Below are 17408 nucleotides of genomic sequence, written 5' to 3' on the forward strand. Positions count from 1 at the left end.
TTTTCTTGGTGAAGAGATTAAGCAAAAAACCCAAAACAAACCAAACAAACAAACAAAAAAACCACCTCATGGACACAGACAACCGTGTGGTTGTCTTCCCCGAGGGGAAGGGTGGGGGAGGCAGAGGGTACAGGGGCATGAATGGTGATGGAAGGAGACTTGACTTGGGGTGTTGAACACACAATATAGTATACAGATGATATATTATAGAATTGTACTCCTGAGACCTGTATAGTTTTATTAACCAATGTTAAGATGATGTTAAGAAGAGAATGTCTATGTCATTAGAGACATAGTTTGTACTCATGGGTGATGTGAGAAATTATGAGAACTGGACACTATCCATTGTGTAGACACTCAGACCCCGGCAATTTTCACTGCTTCCCTGAGTCTCATTTCATCAAGTGCTGTGATTCATGGTCTGGGTCACTTAACTTGATGTTCTCCTAGTGTGAGATCAGTGCCTTACTCATACCCTTGATCTCAGAACAGTTCACTGCACAGCTGATGGGAGTGCGGCTGTGGGACAGGTGTGGGTGGGGCGGTGAGGATGCCGAGGTGTGGGTGGGGCGGTGAGGATGCTGAGGTGTGGGTGGGGCAGTGAGGGTGCCGAGGTGTGGGTGGGGCGGTGAGGGTGCTGAGGTGTGGGTGGGGCGGTGAGGATGCTGAGGTGTGGGTGGGGCGGTGAGGATGCCGAGGTGTGGGTGGGGCAGTGAGGATGCCGAGGTGTGGGTGGGGCAGTGAGGGTGCTGAGGTGTGGGTGGGGCGGTGAGGATGCTGAGGTGTGGGTGGGGCGGTGAGCATGCTGAGGTGTGGGTGGGGCAGTGAGGATGCTGAGGTGTGGGTGGGGCAGTGAGGATGCTGAGGTGTGGGTGGGGCGGTGAGGATGCTGAGGTGTGGGTGGGGCGGTGAGGATGCTGAGGTGTGGGTGGGGCAGTGAGGATGCTGAGGTGTGGGTGGGGCAGTGAGGATGCTGAGGTGTGGGTGGGGCGGTGAGGGTGCCGAGGTGTGGGTGGGGCGGTGAGGATGCCGAGGTGTGGGTGGGGCGGTGAGGGTGCCGAGGTGTGGGTGGGGCGGTGAGGGTGCCGAGGTGTGGGTGGGGCGGTGAGGATGCTGAGGTGTGGGTGGGGCGGTGAGGATGCTGAGGTGTGGGTGGGGCGGTGAGGATGCTGAGGTGTGGGTGGGGCGGTGAGGATGCTGAGGTGTGGGTGGGGCGGTGAGGATGCTGAGGTGTGGGTGGGGCGGTGAGCATGCTGAGGTGTGGGTGGGGCGGTGAGGGTGCTGAGGTGTGGGTGGGGCGGTGAGCATGCTGAGGTGTGGGTGGGGCAGTGAGGATGCCGAGGTGTGGGTGGGGCAGTGAGGATGCTGAGGTGTGGGTGGGGCGGTGAGGATGCTGAGGTGTGGGTGGGGCGGTGAGGATGCTGAGGTGTGGGTGGGGCAGTGAGGATGCTGAGGTGTGGGTGGGGCAGTGAGGATGCCGAGGTGTGGGTGGGGCAGTGAGCATGCTCAGTGATAAAACAGATGCCACAGCTAGACTACGTTCCAGAAGATTATATGGAAAGGATTCCTTCCTTTCAGACAAATTCTCAGGGCACTACATATAAGTATGAGCTTCAGACTGAGGGGGAAAAACGCGTTCTTTGCTTGAGGATTTTCACCTAAAGATGCCGGAAACTCTCTGACTTTTACTGTTCTTGTCTGATTTGTGCGTTTCTTTCTGGCTGGTTATGCTCTAGCCCCTTCCTTCCTGCCCTGACTGCTTTCCCTCCTCTAGTACCTTTTGTGAAGGTCAGGTGGAGCTGTTCTGATGTCCCTAATGGTCAGAAAAAAGACTTCATGGTGCCTGCTCCTCAGACACACATACTGAAGATAAGAAAAGGAAGGGAAGACGGGCTTCACTGAATTGGGATGCCCTTCTCCTACCCTGTTTCCCCAGATTTAAATAAAGGCAAACAGATTCGCCTACTCATTGAAGGGCCAGTGAGCCAGGTGTATACTATGTTATGTAAACCTGCTGGGAAATGTGGCAGCTGTTGAGTCTGGCATAGGCCAGATTTAAAATAAATTAATCCAAAGGATTTGATTGGAAGGGTATATTTAGCACTTAGCGTGTTTACTCTCCATGATAAGAAGTTTCATGCTGATCCGTTAAAGAAAATTGGTGTCGAGTATGAGCTGTGCCCTCTCCTCGTGTTTACCTGAGCACCCACGCTTCACGGGAGGCTTACGCTGCCGGCTGAGAGCGTCCACACTTTTAAAGGCCATGCCTGTTGATCTTGGTTCCAAAGTGTGTGAGGCTCCTTGGTAGCCTGGACACTGAGTCACTGTCTGTTCTAGGTGGTGAGCAGTGGGAAATGGGATACTGCCCAGGTTGTTCCCAGTTAATGAAAAAGAGAAAGTCTGGAGGCAACCCAGGTAATTCTTGTCCTTGGAGTAAGGCTCACCACAGATGCTGCCTGCTGACACTGAAATCTCGGAGGGGGAGAAGGTAAAGGCAATGAGGTCCTGAGTATGTATTGACTAGCCACTCAATCAAATGATACCCTGGAGGTTATATATTACTGCAGGATTTGGTGCATAGGAAGATATGAAATAGGGTTGATGCCATCGTTGTGAATTGTAAAGAGTGAGAGAATCATTTTATCTCATCCGTGATCATGGCTTCATCATCTGTTTGTTCTGGGACTTTGCTGAGCTTGTAAAAATGCCAGGTACGTTCTCATTTAATTCTTATAATAATCTTGCAGATTAGGAGGCGTTCTTATGCCTCTTACCTTAGATTTAGAAAGGTTCAGTAATTCACCCAAGGTCACACAGTTCAAGGCAGAGCCAGACCCAAAGCCCATGCTCCTGTTTGACTGTGGTGCTGTTTACAAAATTCTCCGTGCGCACTGTCAGGATCAGGAGGGTTGCCCCCTCTGAGCATGTACCCAGTGAAGCCAGAGGCTCAGAGCTAAAGAACCACCCACAAGCTCATCCAAAATCATGCCAAGGCCAGAGGAACAGGAAGGGCTGTGAGCTGTGCTCTGACGCCAGCACCTTGGGAGGAAGGGCAGAGCCCTAAAGAGAAGGGGTGAGGTAAGGTGGGTTTCTGACTCAGCCCAGGCTCAGTCTTCCGCTCTCATTCCTTGCAAGATAGCTCTGTGATCACCCCTTGTTTCACGATTTTATAACTGATTTTTTAGTTGTGTAATAGGATGTCCTTAGGAAGTTTTTGTTATTACTCTGGAATGAGTAATTATTCCATTACCTAATCATGTGAGGGGGCATCTAAGAGAAATCCTTTGTAAAGATTGGGGTCCCCGAAGAGGAGAATCTGGGACCTCGTTTCCTGGTAGGGTGTGTAGCGTACTTGCTGAGGCCACCATGGCAGTGAGCAGGGGAGAGGGAATTGGAGAGACATCCATGGAGCAGTCTGCTCTCCTCGTTGGCAGGACATGGGTGAAGGAATTTCCTGTAGGGCAAGCAGAGGAAGGAAGTTGTAAATGAGCCCTCCGGAGAGGTCTTGTCCAGTCGGGGCTCCCAGCTGCAGTGACTGTGGGTTACGTGCTGGGGAGTGAAGCTGAAGGGGTTGGAATGGGCTCAAGTCAACACGGATCTCCCATGTCAGTGGACTGCATACCTCCTACCCCAGGCGCCCACATACATGGACGTGCCCTAGGAGACTCAGCATTTGGCCTCTTATGCCAGGGAGGGCAGTGATGGTAAGTGTTAACCAGAAAAGCAGTGACTACCAGTGGAGAGAGAATTGCAGTCTTGTCCCGCTTTATAAGACATATTGACCTCTTATCACTCCTCTGTAACCCCCTTTCCCAGGACATAGGTAGAGCCTAGAAGAAATAAGGAGGGTAACCCAGAGCAGACCCCTCACCAGTCCCCATAGCCTGTAATGAGGGAAAGATCATTTTGCATCATGCATGGGATTGGAGTTTTAAATTGAGCTGGATTGTGGTTTCCTATCTGATGGTAAGTTTGACAGCTCTTCATTCGGCTTAAGATGTCCTTAGGGGGCAAGAAAGGGGGACTGTAGAAAGCACAGTTACAGACAGCAGTTGCAAGAAATAAAATCATCTTATATTTTCATGATTACATTACTATTTAAGGTTTTCATTTCAGTAGTTTTGGAGAGAGTGAGAGGAAAGGACAATCATTTGACACCCTGTGCTAGGATGTGGCCCAACCCTCCTCCTGCCAAGGTCAACTTCTATTCTCATGTCCCAACCACAGAAGGTCAGGGCCTGTTATTATTCAGGTGTAGAATGTACTCTGCTGAAATCTGAGACTCCAAGACTAAGACTGACCAGGCTGACCTTTAACTTGATAGCAAGATGGTCCTTGGCGAAGCTTTTATGGTTTTGCTGTCTGATTGATGACTTAGGGCTAGGGGAAGAATCTGATTTTCTTTCTTTTCATTTTTAGACTGTACACTTGTCAAAGTCATCCCATTATTCAGGCATTTTGGGGGGGGGGGGGGTGAGCCGGTCAATAGATCTTCACTGAGTGCCCATCCTGTACCAGGTCGAGGGCATAGACAAGACCTACAGCTCCCCGTGGAGCTGGGTCCTCCACCCCATTCTAGGCGGTCTTCATGTCACGGACACCGACTCTCAGATTTTCCAATTAAACCTGCTTAGAATCCTTCAGTTGCGCTCCAGTGCCAGATAAAGACTAAGCGTCCTCACTGGGCCTGTTTGTAGAGCTCTCAAGGTGTCCCAGCTGCTTCTCTTGCCGTTGCCACCATGCACGCACCTCCCGCCCCGCTGGCACCGCTTGGCTCGCCCGTACCCACCTGCTCCTTGGATTTTGATCCCTCGCCTCCTCTCGTCCTCGCTGTTTCATCAGGAATGCCCATCGCTTTCCCCCCATCCTTCCAGGTTATTACGGTCCCCCTCAAGTCTTCCTTCTTTCATGAAACATTCCCCCGATCCCCTGGGCCACATGGGGCCGCTCCCAGTTCGAAATCCTGCCACTGCCCTGCCTCCAGGTGCTCGGCTCCTGCCCAGTCCTGCTCTGCGGTGCTGTGAGCTTTCCCTTCCACGCTCAGTGATGAGCTTATGCCGGTCGAACAGCTTCCTACTCATCTTCTTCTTGAGCTCAGTGCCTGGCACACAGTAGGCGTTCATTAAGTGTTTGCTGAGGAATGAGCAGTTTTCTTTTGTTTCATTCAGGAGCTTTTCCAAACCCGAAGATGCCGAGGTCATCGAACAGCAGAGTGATCTTAGGTTGGAAAATGGCACTTTTTTCCAGTTCCACTTTTCATTTGTCTCTTGTGCTTCTTAAGCATTCATTGAAGCTGGAATGTCGTTACTTTCGTTGTTTTATCTCTTGGGGAGTTTTTAAGACCTGAAATGAATAGCTTTTCCTTTGGTTGTGAAGTTCTCAGCCAAAGGGATGGGGGACCAAATTAGATTATTAATAGTGTTTTGTTATATAAGGGACACCTTATCTGAATAGCTATGTAATATATATGTATATATTATATAATAGGTCCAGGATAGCTTCTTGAATTTTTATCAATTTAAAAACTGTATTTTCTGCGTAATATTTGCCATCTTATCATGCTAGGGCCTGTGAAATATGTGGAGACCTTGAGGAAGTACACTTTGGGTGGTAGGCTAAATGGGGCCACCTTCTGTTCACTGTGAGAAGTAACATTGACTTTCAAGAGGCCACGTGTTGCTGCTTTGCTTTTAAAGAAGACCACCCATAAATCCGCCCAGGTCAGAGGTAATCAACTACGTAAAAATGTGAACAGACTCCTGGTTATACGTAATAATACTACTACTCCTAATAGTGTTTTGGGTTTATTCATTGCACTGTTTAAAAAGAGTCTCTCTGCGGCATGAGGTGAGGAAGCTTAACTTATTATTCAAGATAGAGAATAAACCTGAGGTTCAGGCAGAGAAGGGCACTTACAGTGATCCTAGCAATCATTTTATTTTATGAAGTTTGTTGTGAAGAACTAAGCCAACAGCTTTGGAAAACAATTATACGAAGCAGTCATATTTTATAATAGTAAGTTTCTTAATAATAACGTCTAAAGGTAATTGTAGAAACTTTTCCCCCGTTAAAATATTTAAAAAGTTTAAAGCACGAATGTAAGTTGTCTTAAAAATAGCATTATTTTAATATTTTTTCTTGACTAAAGCCAAACCCTTTATCCTTAGCATGCCTGGGAGGAAGGCGACAGTCTTGCATACACTGGAAAAGGGGTTCTGAGGGGCTGATGTGGCCCCGCTGATGTCCCATGAGCTAAGTCGCGGGGCAGGGCCGCTGCGGAAACGTGACGTGTCTGCCGCTGGAGCCCCATGTGGCTGCTTGGTTTATGTTTCTAAAACGTTTGACTTCCATTATTTAAATTACAAACCTAATACAGCTTCTCTGTAATAAGGACTACAGGGGTGTCTAAACTGGTACTGATCGTGTCCCCCGTCATTTGCCGCCTCTGTCTTCTGCCGTAACCTTTGCCACATTGGTGCAGTCCTCTGCACGTTTTCATTCGGCGTCATCAGCGTGCACACACAGAAACACTTACCTGTGAGCTGGTTTCTTTTACAAAGAATGGGTAATTGTAGAATATTATTTTGTAGCTTACTCTTTCACTTCACATGTTAACATGTCAGGGGGCCAATTCCAAGTCTGTCTTTCTGTCTCTGTTGATGATGATAGATGATAGATGATAGATAGATAGATAGATAGATAGATAGATAGATAGATAGATAGATAGATAGATAGATAGATAGATAGATAGATAGATGATAGATAGATATAGATAGATGATAGATAATCTATGTTCTTCTTGGTCCTGTTTGTAGTCTAAGGCATGAATTTACCATAGTTTATCCAGTCATTGCCCTACAGAGATATTTATAGGTTTTCAACTTTTTACTGTTATTAAAAAAAGCTGCATTAAACATTCTTGTACAGCTATCTTTATGTGCAGGTATTTTTAATTGTGTCAGATTCTCACAAGTAGGATATCTGAGTCAAAAAATATGTGTGTTTTTTAAATGTAATTTTACTTTAAAAAACACACACACATTTCTATTGAATTTTAGAGAAAGAGGAAGGGAGAAGGAGAGAGAGAGAGAAACACTGATGAGAGAGACATCAATCGGCTGCCTCCTACACAGCCCCTGCTGGGGATTGAGCCTGAAACCCAGGCATGTGCCCTGACCGGGAATCGAACCTGAGACCTCTTGGTTCATGGGTCAACGCTCAACTACTGAGCCACACCAGGCAGGCAAAATATGTATGTTTTTTACTTAACTTTTCAAACTTAGCTTTTTGAAAAATATTTATTAATATCCTCTCAGTACTGCATTGTGGTCCTAAAAACTGACATTTTTTCTGGTGGTGAGTCCCGGTGTCAGTTCTCTGCCGGGAGAGCCCCCTGTCCTTTGTGGGTAGTAGCAGCGACTGGCCAGTGAATACTGTTTACTAGGATGGGATTACCCGTGTAGCAAATCAGCAGGAATTCTAGAAACCTGTGTATTTCTGAGTGAAGACTTGTCCCCTTCTTGAGTTTAGTTGCACAGGCCTAGGGCAGAAGTCTGTATTTCATATATTTCCTGAAAATCCATTATCATTAAACCCAGTTTACACTAGGAAATCCCTACTTCTCACATACAAAGTTATGGTAATAAAAGTTATCACGGCCCTCTTAACAGGCCTCCAGGTAGAAACAAGGTGGCCGGAGGGCCTTTGGAGACGTAGTGTCCTCACTGTATTCAGTGGCTCCTGCTCAAGGTTTGATTGATGTCTGAGGGATTCCCGGGGGCAGTTAGAAGGGCGCAGCCGTCCCCTGTTGACGGTGCGCTCACTGGCCGCCCCATGCTGGCGGGAGTAATGGTTTAACCCGCCGAGCCCCTTCTGCCCATCTGCAGGGTATAATGCTTGCTGTCAAGTCGGGCAGGTGGGCTCTGTCCCCTTTGCTTGGAACTGTGAATAGAATGCTCCTTCCCAGCTCAGACATGTGCCCCATGTCAACAAGCGTGTGCCGTCGAAGACAAGCTCAGCGCGCGTGTCTGACACTGCACAGCTCAGCACGGCGTCCCAGGGAAGCATGTTACACCTCTGCGCATCACTCTGAATGTTCTTAGGGATAACCACAAAATGTTTTGGTTGTTTCACGCCCTGAATGTAATTGGCCACGGTTCTGTTTTGCCGACCGCTGCAGCTCAACGCCATGGCCAACCGCGCTGCCGGGAAGGGCTACGAGAACGAAGACAACTATTCCAACATCAAGTTCCAGTTTATCGGGATAGAGAACATCCACGTCATGAGGAACAGCCTGCAGAAAATGCTGGAAGGTAAGCCACCTCCTGTGCACAGCACTGAGGAAATGCAGGTCAATGTTTTAACGCCAAAACAGAACAAGATAGCCTTTTGATGTTAAAATTGTGCTTTTACAACGATTCTCTTTACACCGGTGGGATACGTTGGGGAGAAGATCTTATTGCAGTGACTCTTTAAACATTCAACGGCCTTTTTTTATTTTTTGTGTCACTAGGACTTGCTTAGGAGTCAGGCTCGCTCCCTCCTAATATTATTTGATTCACATAAAGCAACCCTCCAGTTAAAGCAACAACCCAGTGCTCTGGTTGGAGATGAGGTTCACAAGCTGAACCTGAGTGGCTGCCGGCCCCTTAGAAGGGAGGGTGCTGGCGGTCCCCACCCTCACCCTGACAGCAGCAGCCCTGGCAGTGCGCCCGCAGCTAAACCACCCCCACTCACCCCACAGTCACGTGCACCACGAGACACACACAGACCCACACACAGGGAAGGACATTACAACGACGGATTATGTAACAGAGGAATCATTCATGTGGCCAAACAGGCCGTAAGCTGCTTAGCAGAAATTCTGCATTTCAAGCAAAACCCACCTCATTTACTGCTTGTGCTCCCTGTGATTGTAAAGGCCGGAGGAAGGGTCTGTTGCCACTGTCCCCCACTCCTGGTGCCCGTGGGAACCAGAACTGAGAGAGAGGGGATTTGCACCCTGGGGACCTGGGGGGCTGTGAACGCTGAGCATGCACTTGGGGGAAGCCGCGGGGAGATGGCGCTGATGCCGGGGCGGCGGCTGTCTGAATGGGATGTGTGGGGTCTGGGTGAAGAGCTGTGGACAAAGAAAGTGCTGAATGGTTGTTTCCAGGCTGCGCCTTTGCTCTCAGTTACTCGGGCGGTTCTCTGCTTACTCAGAACAACAGGGTGTAGAGAGCGCCCAGCGGAGGGGCTGCAGAGACTTGGGTGGTGCAGACAGGCCTAGTTTCCATCCTTTCCCCTGGGTTCCCGGAGCCATCTCAGCCATTGCGAAGCCCTGAACCACCAGTTGCCTTCTCTGGGGCTCTGTTACCTGCTGTAAAATGGGGGGTGGATTAATGGTTTCTAGGGGCCCTTCCAGCTGTGACAGCTGTGACTCTCCGATGTGATGCCCCTGGATGCAAACACGTTAACACTGAGCATTTGAATGGTTAGAAATCTCTTCCTGCATCTGAAAACCTCACGGCCCCAGAGCCATCTCCATCTGACTTCCATCCCCAGGAAATTCTGGAAATTAGCCACCTGTCAGGTCACAGTGATGGCACCTGGGCATGACCATCTGAGCCTCTCACACCTCTGGGGGTTGTCACAGACGGTTTGGCTGTCCCTGTGCTTTTAAGGTTCCAAAAATTGGACATGCTTGGTGCTGCCATTGGAAGGGTATCTAACTTCAGTATGAAGAGCCGTTACCAGACCCACTGAGGTTGCTGTTCTCGGTATTTTTCATTTAGTAATTTTATAAGCTGACTTTCAAGAGCTCACATTTTCTTCTATGCAGAAAGTAGCTCCAAAGAGTGCTCACAACATATTACTTTGGCTTATTAGGAACCGTTTCTCCTGCACTCATACCTAGGGCCTGACTCACTGCTGCTAAGGGACGTGCGCACTGAGCGAGGTCCAGGGGGCGGTCTCTTCCCTGTGTCATAAGGGGCCGTGGTCCTGCATCACTTCTCCAGCTCTGTGTCGCTGAAGTGAGCAAGGACACCTCTCTGGATGCCTTTCAGAGGACTTGACCAATGTTTGACTCTCTGTTTTTACCAAGTCAATGATAAACCACCGCGGAGCCGCCACTGACGAGGTGATGCAAACAGCCCACCTTCAGAGGCTTTTCCTCCTTCAGACAGCCGGCCTTGGCCTCAGAGCCTCCCACTGCTGGTCCCTGGTGGGAAGAGAAGTGCGTTTCACTCATGGTCATCTTCCTCCGTTGTTTCCACCATTGTTGTTGATATTATTAGAATAGATTCTGAATAACGGAGAATTGTTTGCATTCTTGCCGCAAATAGCTCTGTCTGTGAGCAAGAGCTGCAGGATATTTCATCAGATTCGGAAATCTAGGGCCAGGTTTGTGTCCTGTGAAAGTCCTTTCCAGAGCTGATTTAAGTCTGACTTATAAATTCTGAACCAAACTTTTTTCTGGTATGCATACTCCTGATAAATAATAATGACGCCTTCTAGTTATGCAGGAAGTTTGCAACTTATTAAGTGCTTTCCACAGTAGCTTCCCTTTCGGTCATAGAGATAATGGTTTTTCCCTCAAATAAGAAAAGGATGCCCTATACTTTTTTTTTTGAAACAGTCAGTGGAAGAGCCTGGCCAAGGCTGAGGAAGTTATCATCAGATGTAGATGAAACTCACCTGGGGCGTGGTTGGCATTGGGAGGAAGTCAGTGAGGAAGGGGCGGCTGTGCACAGAACTTGCACACCCAGGCTCGTGGGGGTTGTGCTACACTTAGCGCCTCTTCGTAAATCTGTGTCCAAGGTAGGCAGGTGTTTACGGGACAGGCGCAATGACGGCGACATGGTCTTCCTTTTTCAATTATTCACTCCATCTTTTGGGTGTTGCATAGAAAATTGCCCTTCTCCCACCACAAGTTTCACGCCCGGATGCTCCAGGAATATCAGATGACTATGGTTGGCCGTCGCGTCACCCTGTGTGACTGGCCACTTACTCTTCGACTTACTCATTTAACTAAAAATTGAGCAGCTGCTATGTGCTGGGCTACTTGGCATTTTCACTGAAATGATTGTATTTGACTATCACAGAAATAGTGTGTGGTATGTGGGGTTATCTGCACTTGACACAGGAAGAAACCGAGTCTCAGCGAGGTGAGGCAACTCAGGTTAGGAACATTTTAAAAAGAGGAAGCAGTAAGTTGAAACGAATAACATAGAAAGACATTTAAACTTGCTCTGATAATTTAAAAAACAGAAATTAAGCCTTTAAGCTACCATTTTTCACTGCGTTTTTTAAAAGTAAAACATCTAATACTGAAAAGAATGTCATAAGACTGGTACTTCAGATACTTCTGGTGCCGTAAAATTGGCTTAAAGAGACATAATATATTTTGTTTAGAGACATAGTGTATTTTTACCAGGTTGCCTCCCCTTAGGGATTAATCCAAATTATGGTTTAAAAAAAGGAAGACACAACGTGCCTCTTTTGATAGTAGTGTTTTATTTATAATAGCAGAGTTTTGGAAGTCACAGGAATATCCACTAATAGTAAATGAATTTAATAATTTTGTTCCATCTCTTGATAGAAATTTTACATCCATTAAAAATTGTAAATGTGAAGGATATATGTGTATATTGTAACACAGGAGAATGTGTACAATATAAGTGCAAACTTCAGGCTGTAAAATTGTATGAATACTCTGATTTACTATGTGGTAAGTCGTATTTATGAAGAAAGACTAGGAGAGAATGCCCAGGAAAATAATTGGATTAGCAGGGAATTTCACACACCCTCCCCCCCTTTTTCCTTCTTTATTTATAAAATATTCTTTATGGCTGGTATACTACATTTTTTTAAAAAACAGTGCATATTATCCCACAGCTTCTGTGAGGCAGGAGCCTGGGCATGTCTTATATATAAATGAGAACCAGGAAGCCCCTGCCCAGGGTATTACAGGCTGTAGTTAAGGCTGCGTTGTCATCTGGATGCTTGGATGGGGAAGCTGCTGCTTCCAGGCTCTTTTAGTGAGCAGAATTCAACCCTGAGCTTGGTGGCTGTCAGCTGGGTCCCAGAGGCTGCTAACTATTCCCTGCCCTGGGGTCTCCCAGAGCTGTCCACAACACGGCAGGCTGTTTCTCCAAGGCGTGCCTCCCTGTGGTTACAGAGTCTGGTACATTACATTTAAAAAGGATTTTTATGTTACATTTTTAAGAACACATCCTTCCCAGTATGACATAACAGAGCAGAATCAGAGCCTAGTACTTTCCTCATAGTACAGTGATCCTCGTTGAAGTGTTGTTCTGATATTGTACAAGCTCACAAATAACCACCTTACGTGGTCACGTGACATTTTTGGAGTGATTTAATGTTTGATCTGTTTTAATATTTTAAGATGTTTTTATATTCTCATAATATAAAAATATTGTTTAATATATTAAGATATATTTATTCAAGTAATCTATCGCAACCATGGTGTAGCTATTCTTAACATTTCCCATTTTACAGATGAGATTGAGGCAAAGAGGCTAAGAAACTCACAACAATAAGTGGTAGAACCAAGATTTTCACCTACTTAGTATGAATCCAGATACTATACCCATTACCATTTGGCTTTACAGCCTCCCCAGGTAGTGGGTTGGGTAGAAAGCACCTTGACCTAAGTGCCTGAAGATCTGCGTTTGGATTCTTGCCTTTGTCTCTGAGTAAAGGTGACCAAACCTCATTTCCTGTATTTGTAAAACAGTGTAAGCAGTATATCAACTCTGTCTAACTCACAGACTTATTAAAAAGTTCCCTTGCAAACCATAAAGAGCTTTCCAGTGGAAGGTGTGTTATGCTCTCTCTTGGGAAGCAATACTGAGCTTATGGGCTATAGATGAATTCAGCCAGGCAGGTATTCAATAGGTGCTGTGCCTACTTAAGGGTGACTTTCCTTAATTCCTTTACTCAAGAGACATGGAGGAAAACAGCACAGTTTCCAGGGCATGGAAGAGCTTGCCTTGTGATTTAGCACAAGTTCATAAAAAAATTAAGAAACCACGTCAGGCCTCCTGGGCATTTTCTCAGCAGGTTGTTTTACAGAGATGCAAATGTCAGCCTGGTGGCGATCAGATGGGAGAGGGTCCTGAGCACAGGAACAAAGGCCCAGTGTCTACTCAGTACTCTGGGCAATCCTACAGTGGAGGGACCAAGCAGATCCAATGGAAAGATTGAAATCTTTCAGCAGGCCCCAAACTGGAATTGTGGGCACCGACCGTGGAGTTTTGTGGCCCCAGTGGTCATATCTGATACGTGCTTCTGCGTGGAGGTTCTGAGGCCCAATTATGCAGAACATTCATTGGATGTGGAAAGGATGGTGAAGGCTGAGAATTCAAGTTTGTCTGGGAGGCACCACTGCTGTGTGTGTCACGGTCGTGCAACTCCTTGTTGGTCTCCCTGCCAACTTGTCGTGGGCGCACCAAGGTCTGGAAGGGAACAGTCCCTAACACCCCAGCCTCAAGGTTTCCGTGACCCATTTCTCTCTGCTCAGAAGGTCAAGGTTGTGGCTGTCAGTTCAAATGTCCTTTTCGTTTGATACTTCCTTCCTCATCTTTGTCTTTGTGAGGTGATGGCTAATTCTACCTGGAAGAGATGGAGATCAGCCCATTATAGATTATTCATATTTAACTTTTTCATTTTTAAGTATTTCTCTTACATTGTCTACAAGTTTATACCATGAAGTCTAGCAGATATGAGCTCATGAAAGGCTTTGTAAGGATTCATCTTTTTTAAGTTTTCCATGTTTTGACTTTTTACTATTGTTGATTTCCTCAGATTACTGACCTATTGACTGAGACAGCCAATAAGACCAATAAAATCTGGTCGTTACCCTACAGACTTATTAACATGGCATGTGTTTTGACACAGAAAACCCACTACTCCATTAGAATGGAACGAGATAGCTTCACAGAGCAATAACAGTTACAAGGCTTTTTAATGAGTGTTCTGCTAGACCAACAGGTCTGTCCATCAGGCTTCACCAGTGACCAGTGCATGGTCTCTGGAGGAAAGAAATGGATCAAGAGTGTGTACTTTGCTCTCTGCAGTATTGTAAGAAGATGTACATGTGGCTGGTGAGTGCTGGGTGGTATCAGGTAATTAAGACAATAATATCTTAAGCACTAAGGGACAGAGGAAAGAGCATGACCCTTTGGGTGTATGTGCCATGGGATGGATTCCAGCTCAATTATTTACTGGCTGTGTAACCATGGATGACTTAGTAAACCCCTTTAAACCATACTTTCCAATCTGAAAATTGGGGGTAAATAATACTCTGTGTGGTAGATAATTCGTGTAGAGTATCAGGAACAATACCTGCTTACAGTGAGTACATAGTAACTAGGAGCTGCCAGTTATTTCAGACATTCATCTCTTCATCAGACAGTTATTGGGAGCCTTTATGCTCAGCATTGTAAAGAAAAATGCTTCATCCATTAATACAACGTGAAGTAATTAGCTGGTTTTAATATAAGCAGCAACCTCGGCAGGAAGAGAAGGCGGTGTTTGCTAAGCAGTGATGTCACTGAGGGCTGTCCCCGGGGAAGTGGGATGGCGGAAAGCTTTCACTGGATGTCAAAGCTGCAGACTTCATCTCTGGGTGACATTATCAAAGGAGAGGACAAGGGAAAACAAAGTGATTTAATGAGCAAACGGTGACAACTTTTATCCTAATTCTGCTTTATCTTGATGTTCACTGGGACCACTCAAAGACGAATTTAAAAATGTACACCCTCAGAATTGGTTTGGTTCATCATGACAGCTAGTTCTGGACACCTGGGACATTTACAAAAGGGGTGGGTGCTTGTAGAAGAAAGTGTCTCCCATGCTACTACAGATAGACATGATTAATTTTAGTGACAAGGCGAGCTGTTTTCCCATAAGGTGCTGGTTGGGATTTAGCAATGTAGTGCCTGTTGCCAGGGTCCATAGAAGCTGAAGCTGAGATTCGATGAGCGTGTTGGTGCTGGCTGCCTTCTGGCTGGCGGGACGAGCCTGGAACGAGTCCCCACCTGCCACATCCCGCTGCACACGCTGCTCATTTCAACCCTGCCGCTAGCTGCTGCCACCATCTTCACCTTCTGTGATTCCCAGGCCTTCTCTCCAGGGGCCACCCTGATATTTTATATCCACCCGACCCCTAGCCCCTCAACATGTCCTCCCAGTCTGGATGTCCCTGTTTTCATTTGCTTCAAGTTTTCTGTTCAGATTCTGTCATTCTTTAAACCCTACTTTCAGCTCAGTTCCTGTTCATCCTGGCTCAGTTTGTGTACTCAATTATTCTCTATTTGTGGTGAAAATAATATGAAATTGGAGTCGGGGGAACTAGAATGCTATCACAGCGCACTTGCTGGGCCGCCCAAGTCTGAGCTCTTGCCTCTGTAGGTTAAGATAATTTCATCCACTGTAAGATGGGAGGCTGTGTCGGGTCATTGAGAGAAAACCACCAAGTCCCAAGCCTTACATATGGCTAATGTAATATAAATGGGCACATACATTTTTTAATTTATTTGCTGCAAGCTGTCTTTAGACTCAATTCATATGCAAAGCTAATAAGGTATTCTTTTGTCAACCTGCTGCTTGATTTTGTCAGTGGTAATTAGTATTACTAGAACATATGTGTGTATGTGTATGCATTTACACACACACGTGTCTGTAGCTGGACACACACTCATGCACGTGTGTCTTTGTGTATATTCTATGCTACTAACTCAGACAATGCTAATAAATGTATAAGAATGTGGACTTGATTGCACCTTACCATTTTATATTAGCACCAAATTCTTTAAAAGGAAACAAAGTTAGACAAAAACGGCCTTCATGGCATTCTTGTATAGAGAGTCCAGAAAATGGCACCATGATAAAAGCTGGTATTGTTTTAAATAATCATCATCAAAAATTCTCTCTCAAGGGGGCCCACGTTGGCTGTGAAGTAGGGACCAGAGCACCACTCCCATTATTAAACAGAATACAACTTGCTGCGCGGCTTAGAAATTTCTCCTGTCACCATGGTGGGCACAGTCAAAGGGGAGGCGGTAAACCAGGCTTAACCAAGCATTCGCATTTCCTAGGCCGTCATTAATTCCTCTTTGCTTGGCTTCGCCTGCGAGGATGTTCAGGGAAGGGAGATGGTTATCGTTTTGCCAGTTCTCTGAAGACCACTTCATGGGCTTGATTCCAGAGCGAGAGGGACAAATGTCACAGCAACGGAACTGAGCCGGGCGTTGGGCCTGGTAACGAAGGGAGGGCGCGTACATTTCAGCTGCGGGCCTTAGGAGACGAGAAGGACCGATGCCCCGGGTTCAGGCGGAGGCTGTCCCTGCGCCTGACACCGCCCAGCAGCTGCAGAGGAAGAAAAGGGGTTGGTGAGGGAAGGCCTAAGGCAGATCATCGGAGGCTTATTTTCTTCAAAGTACATTTCCTATTTTCTCAGTTTCCATGATGCTATATGTATGTTAGTGTTGCTTATGCCTGTTTATGGGATAAGTTGCCCTGTTTTATAAAACTATTATTATTAGACCTGGGCATTAAACTCCTGGTTGGTTAGCACCGCTCTGTAGTCGGAGGCATATGCCTCTGAGGTCAGCTGAAATGAACTTCGTTCAGCAAAATGGTTTGTAAATATTGGTTTGGGTTTGGCAACGAGAGAGAACAAATCAGTATTTCTGCCTTATCCTGAGTTTATTTAAACAAACCCACCAGTTTTATATTTAAAAACTGAAGCACTGACTGTTCCAGTCTTTAGGGTACCCCCATCTGTCCCCGTGTATTAATCATCTGTAGAGCTGTTTGCGTTTGACACGCCACTCAACATCTCGGGGCGGGGAGACACCCTCAGTGGTGAGCTCGGCCGAAAGCCGGGCGAGGCGATCTCACTGCCAGTCCGGGTTCCAATGGCCCTGGAAGCGGGAATGTTGGCCGGGAGCCGTCCTCGGTGGGGAGGAGCGGAGCTGGCGCCCGGGCTCGCCCCTTGCTGCGGGCGGGCGGCTGCTGCAGGGCCTTGGCCTGCGAGCCATGTTCCCGCATCGCTTTGGGCCTGGCGCGCTCGGGTTAGGTGGAAAGCCTGGCGTCTTCATTTTTAACTGGCTGTCACTTCCCTGCCTTGCAGGGGAGAAGAGGTGGACAGGATCCTTTGTTCTTGGGCTGCACTGAGAGTTTAGATGCCAGGGCATCCCTCAGGCTCCCTGGTCGTTTGAATGCCAGCTCGCCCTGAGCCCCAACATAACCCCGGAAAGGTTGGCCCAGTTAGTGAGAAAGATTGTTTGCAAAAGAACATTCTGGTGGAAGATTGGAAGGAGTCCTGAGGCTGTACGTGGTGGGACGTGTATACTTTAGGATTAAGTGAACACTCTGGGTCACGGCCTGGGGTGACACAG

The 17408-nt window shown here is 47.0% G+C and overlaps 1 protein-coding gene across 1 annotated transcript in view; it reads left to right on the forward strand.

Annotated features, from left to right (window-relative positions):
* MTMR7 (myotubularin related protein 7) overlaps positions 1-17408 on the forward strand; it is a 51157-nt gene that overhangs the window by 21604 nt on the left and 12145 nt on the right. Inside the window, exon 6 of the mRNA XM_016208985.2 lies at positions 8180-8312. Within this exon, the coding sequence (XP_016064471.2) occupies positions 8180-8312 (133 nt within the window). The remainder of the gene's footprint in view (positions 1-8179; positions 8313-17408) is intronic.

The sequence above is a fragment of the Miniopterus natalensis genome, chromosome 2 (genome assembly GCF_054644295.1).
Source record: "Miniopterus natalensis isolate mMinNat1 chromosome 2, mMinNat1.hap1, whole genome shotgun sequence".
NCBI lineage: Eukaryota > Metazoa > Chordata > Mammalia > Chiroptera > Miniopteridae > Miniopterus > Miniopterus natalensis.